The sequence below is a fragment of the Dipodomys ordii genome, unplaced genomic scaffold (assembly GCF_000151885.1).
Source record: "Dipodomys ordii isolate 6190 unplaced genomic scaffold, Dord_2.0 Scaffold15, whole genome shotgun sequence".
Classification (NCBI taxonomy): domain Eukaryota; kingdom Metazoa; phylum Chordata; class Mammalia; order Rodentia; family Heteromyidae; genus Dipodomys; species Dipodomys ordii.
Genome location: NW_012267231.1, coordinates 17578386 through 17583141, shown reverse-complemented (window position 1 = coordinate 17583141; position 4756 = coordinate 17578386). Strand labels below are relative to the sequence as shown.

At 55.4% G+C, this 4756-nt stretch overlaps 1 protein-coding gene across 1 annotated transcript in view; it reads right to left on the bottom strand.

Moving 5' to 3' along the window:
- Nucleotides 1-1439: 1439 nt before the first annotated feature.
- Nucleotides 1440-4756, bottom strand: part of Chrnb4 (cholinergic receptor, nicotinic, beta 4 (neuronal)) — a 13451-nt gene continuing 10134 nt past the window's right edge. The window contains exons 5-6 of the mRNA XM_013011946.1: nucleotides 3697-4666; nucleotides 1440-1580 (exon numbers count right to left, since the gene is read on the bottom strand). Coding sequence (XP_012867400.1) covers nucleotides 1440-1580; nucleotides 3697-4666 — 1111 coding nt within the window. The remainder of the gene's footprint in view (nucleotides 1581-3696; nucleotides 4667-4756) is intronic.

Sequence of the window (4756 nt, the reverse complement as noted above, 5' to 3'; positions counted from 1 at the left end):
GGGGCCGGGTGAGATCAGACACGGGCTCCAGCCTGCTGGGGTGGGCTGGGGGCCGGGTGAGATCAGACACGGGCTCCAGCCTGCTGGGGTGGGCTGGGGCCGGGTGAGATCAGACACGGGCTCCAGCCTGCTGGGGTGGGCTGGGGGCGCTGCCTGGCACCCGGCATCGCACCCTTCAGTACTTGTTAACTGTGTTAAGGGTGATTCTGTTTTCTTGTTTTCCTGTCTGTGTGTTCTTCGTTGTTTTTTTGTTTTGTCCATCATGGGGCTTGAACTCTGGGCCTGGGCGCTGTCCCTCAGCAATTCAGCTCAAGGCTAACGCTCTATCACTTGAGTCACAGCGCCACTTCCTGTTTTCTGGTGGTTTATTGCAATAAGAGTTTCATGGCCTTTCCTGCCCGGGCTGGCTTTGAACTGCAATCCTCAGATCTCAGCCTCCTGAGCAGCTAGGATTACAGGCGTGAGCCACCGGTGCTCAGCTATGTCTGTGTGTTCTTGAGTACTTATAGGTTGGGGAGAGTGGGTTGAACCTGCAATCTTAGCTACTCAGGAGACTGAGATCTGTGGATTCTGGCTCAAAGCCTGTGTGTGTGTGTGTGTGTGTGTGTGTGTGAACAGGCTGTGGACTCATCCCCAATGACCCACCAAAAAGCAGGATAAAAGCTCAAGGACAGCACCTAGGCCCTGAGTTCAAGTCCCCAGCCTGGCACAGTGTGAGGGAGACAGGCCTGAATCAGGTGACCCCTGAGCTGTGAAGTCTTGAAGGAGAGAAGGAGGAGCGCAAGTCACTCATTCATTTGGGAAATATTTATTCTGCACCTGCTTGTGCTGTGTTCAGTCCCTAGAGCAATAAGGAAGGAGCAGCGCCCCGTCCTTGTGGCACACACACTCTAGTGGGTGACGGTGGCTGATACACAGCCGGAGGAACATGGTGACGTCACAGAGGACTGTGTTGGAATGAGTAATCACGGAGGGCTTCTTGCAGGAGGTGGTACTGGCGCCGAGGATCATGGGAGCTAATCCATGATGGTTGAAGCCCGGGGAAGAACTTGGGACAGCAGAGGGCTTGGGGAATGTTGGACAAACAGCAAAGATTCTGAGCTGGAAAAAACGTGTGTGAGGGACAGACAGATGGCCAGGGATCTCAGGGTATAGGGGGGCGTGGTGGGAGATGGACGGGGTGGGGGGGTGCAGGCCTGAACATGGGCATGGGGTCATTGGTGTTTACCTGACCCCAAGAGCCTGGACCAGGGAGGAAGCCTGAGTGCCCCCCTCCCACCCCCCTTGCTCCTGCTGGAACTTTCCAGAAGGCAGTTTAGGATCCTTCTCTCTGTTCCTCTTGTGCCTCTGGCTGCTTTGATGGGAATTACCCCGTGTGGCCAGGAAGGAAGCAGCCATTTGCCCACCCCCCATGACCCAGGGGTCCCCTGTGGAGTGGTCTAGGGGACTTTGGAAGGGGTGTGGGTCTGGAAGAGGGGGGGCAGGAAGAGCCCCACGGTGCCCAGGACGCACACGAACACAAAAACCCACAGGAACAGCCGGTCCACCACCATGGCCACGAACTTCCAGTCCTCCACGACCTGCGGGCAGACAGAGGGGCTGGTTAAAGGTGTGCAGCGCTGGGGACCCCTCCCATTCCCGCCCCCCTCAGACACGGCAGGACCCCCAGGAACTGAACTACACAGAGCAGCTTTGGGGTCACTAGTGCAACTGTCCCTCCAGGGATTGGCCTGCCTGTGTCTTGCTACTCAAAAACCAAGGATGTTGCTGGGTGCCGTAGCTCACGCCTGTAATCCCAGCCACTCAGGAGGCTGAGATCTGAGGATCATGGCTGGAAGCCAGCCCAGGCAGGAAAGTCTATGAGACTCGTAGGTCCAATGAACCAGCAGAAAACTGGAAGTGGAGTTGTGGTTCAGGTGGTAGAGCACCAGCCTTGAGCAGAAAAAGCCAAGCAAGAGCCCGAGGCTCTGAATTGTCATGAATAGACCTGCGGCACAAACAGACTAACTCCTGGCCCAGACCGGGTTAGAAATGACAGGTTCACAGTCTCAATGTTGGCAAAACCTTGGTCAACTTCCAGATGCCCTCATCTCCTTGGCACTGGGCGGAAGAGGCCCCAAAGAGAGGCCACGGTCCAGGCTCAGGTCCCCCGCCCTGTCCCCAACCCAGAAGGGCTCTGTGGAATCTCTGGAAATGCAAGGGCAGCTGATGTCACCGGCCTATGATGCGTGTCACCCCTCTGGGATACCCAGGAGCCAAAACAGCTCCCTCACCCCCAGACAAACACCATGGGTGCTTCACCCTGAGCCCCAGCAGACTGCCCGCGCTCCCTGGCCTTCTTGGACCCTAATTCCAAATGGTGGATGAGTCTGCACATGCGCACATGAGTATATGTGTGTGCGTGTGCCAGTACCGGGGCTTAAATTCAAGGCTTCATTGTCTTGCTTGGCTTTTTCCACCCAAGGCTGGTGCTCTACCACTTGAGCTAGTTTTGTTGTTTTTTTTTGTTTTTGCTGGGTCACTGGAGAGAAAAATCTTACAAACTCTCCTCCCTGGGCTGGCTTCTAAGCATGATACTCAGATCTCAGCCTCCTGAATAGTTAGGACAGGCGGGAGCCACTGACACACCCCTCTCCACCCCCAGCAAGGCTACCATCTTGAGCAGCTGGTTGCAGAAGAGAATTCACGCCCTATATTCTATTTGTCAGCTGGTCTGGATTTTCTTAGCACAGAGTGAATATAGAGCTTGCCCGGCCTCTTCATCCATGCTAACTAATGGAATGCTTTGCTTCCCCAGAGAACACAGGCCGAGGAAAGAAGACGAGAAAGGATAAGAGAAGGCATCTCTATCCATCAGCTACAGACTCCGTCTCCCTCCCAGCTCTCAGACCCCACTGTGCCCTCAGAATCGGTCCAAGCCAGGCAGGCACCAGCAGCGCATGCCTGTAATCCCTACCGACGCAGGAGGCTGAGATCTGAAGATGGAAGTTTGAGGCCAGCCTGAGTAGGAAAGATTGTGAGACTCTTATCTCCAAATAAAAACTCCCTCCCTCCCAATAAAAACACCCAAAGTGGTGTTGTGGCTCCAGTGGTAGAGCAGTGTGGCCTTGAGCAAAAGAAGCTCAGGGACAGCGCCCAGGACCGGCATCCAAAAATAAAAAATAAAGTAGCTGTTCAAAAGAGGATCTGATCTGGGTTGAAATGAAAACATGAAACTTGTGTCCAGTTTAGAAATGAGCACAGAGAATGTCTGTGACTACCTCATTCTGCACCGTGTTCGATTATTATCAGGCGTGTTATTTGTTCGGAGGCATCATTTGAAGCTGGGGGTGTCTTACGCGTGTTATCCCAGCTACTCAAATGGCTGAGATCGGAGAATCTAGGTTCAAAACCAGCCTGGGCAGAAAAGCCTGTGTGATCTTTATTTCCAATGAACCACCAAAAAAGCTGGAAATGAAGCTGCGGCTCAAATGGTAGGTACACCAACCTTGAGTGGAAACAGCTTAAAAGGAATCAGGGTGTCTGGGCCCTGAGTTCAAATTCCAGTACTAACACCAAAGCAAATCAACTCCATTCTCCAGGGTTTTGTGCATCCTAAATCTCTAAATCTAGAAATGCCAAACGGGTGGCTTGATCTCACCCACTCCGCCCCCAGGCATGGGCGGGTAGACAGGGAAGCCTGGACTATAGACTTACACTCTGGTCCTGGTCGTTGCTCTTCATATGCTGGGCAATGAAGTTGACCCCATCTAAAGCTTCCTGCACGTCTTGCTGGAATCTCCCTGAGCGCCGAGGCCGGAAATCCTTGGGGACACCTGTCCGGTGAGACCCCATGGGAGAAGTGGGGGTCGCCAGGGTGGGGTTCACAAAGTACATGGCGTTCCCATAGAGGTGGGAAGGGCTGGCCGGGGCCTCTGGCTTGCTCAGGGATAACTGGCCGGGCTGGGGGGCCCGGGCTGGGGGGTCATCCGGGCCGGGGCGTTTCATGAAGAGGAAGGTGGGCAGCTTGTGCAGGAAGCAGCGCTTGACCCAGGCGGCCATGGTGTGCGTGCTGGGGGAGCGGTGGTGGACGTTGAGCACGCACACGGTGGTGACAATCGAGAAGGTGACCAGCACCATGGTGAATAAGAGGTACTTGCCGATGAGGGGGACATCGAGGGAGGTGGGGGGCACGATCTTGGAGATGAGCAGCAGGAAGAACGTGAGAGCCAGCAGCACCGAGATGCACAGCGTCATCTTCTCGCCACAGTCCGAGGGCAGGTAGAAGACCAGGATGGCCAGCGAGGTGATGAGCACGCAGGGGATGATCAGGTTGATGGTGTAGAAGAGCGGCTTGCGCCTGATGATGAAGTCATAGGTGATGTCCACGTAGCTGGGGTCCCAGGGGTTCACCGTCCTGCGTCCCGGCAGGGCCACGATGTCCCATTCGCCGCTGGGGGTGAAGTCGTCCATGCTGGCCGTGGGGGACATGAGCACCATGTCGATCTCCGTGTGGTCGTACGTCCACGAGCGGAACTTGAGCGAGCAGTTCTGCTGGTCAAAGGGGAAGTGCTTCACCTCGATCTTGCACGCGCTCTTGTAGATGGCCAGGGGCAGCCACTCGATGTTGCCATTGGAGTGGACTACTGCATTGGTGTAGACGGACACCTCGTACGTACCATCGGCGCTGTGGGGGTGGGGGTGGGGCCGATCAGGGAGAAGAGGAACGGGAAACACACACGCACACGCACACACACGCATGCACACACATATGCGC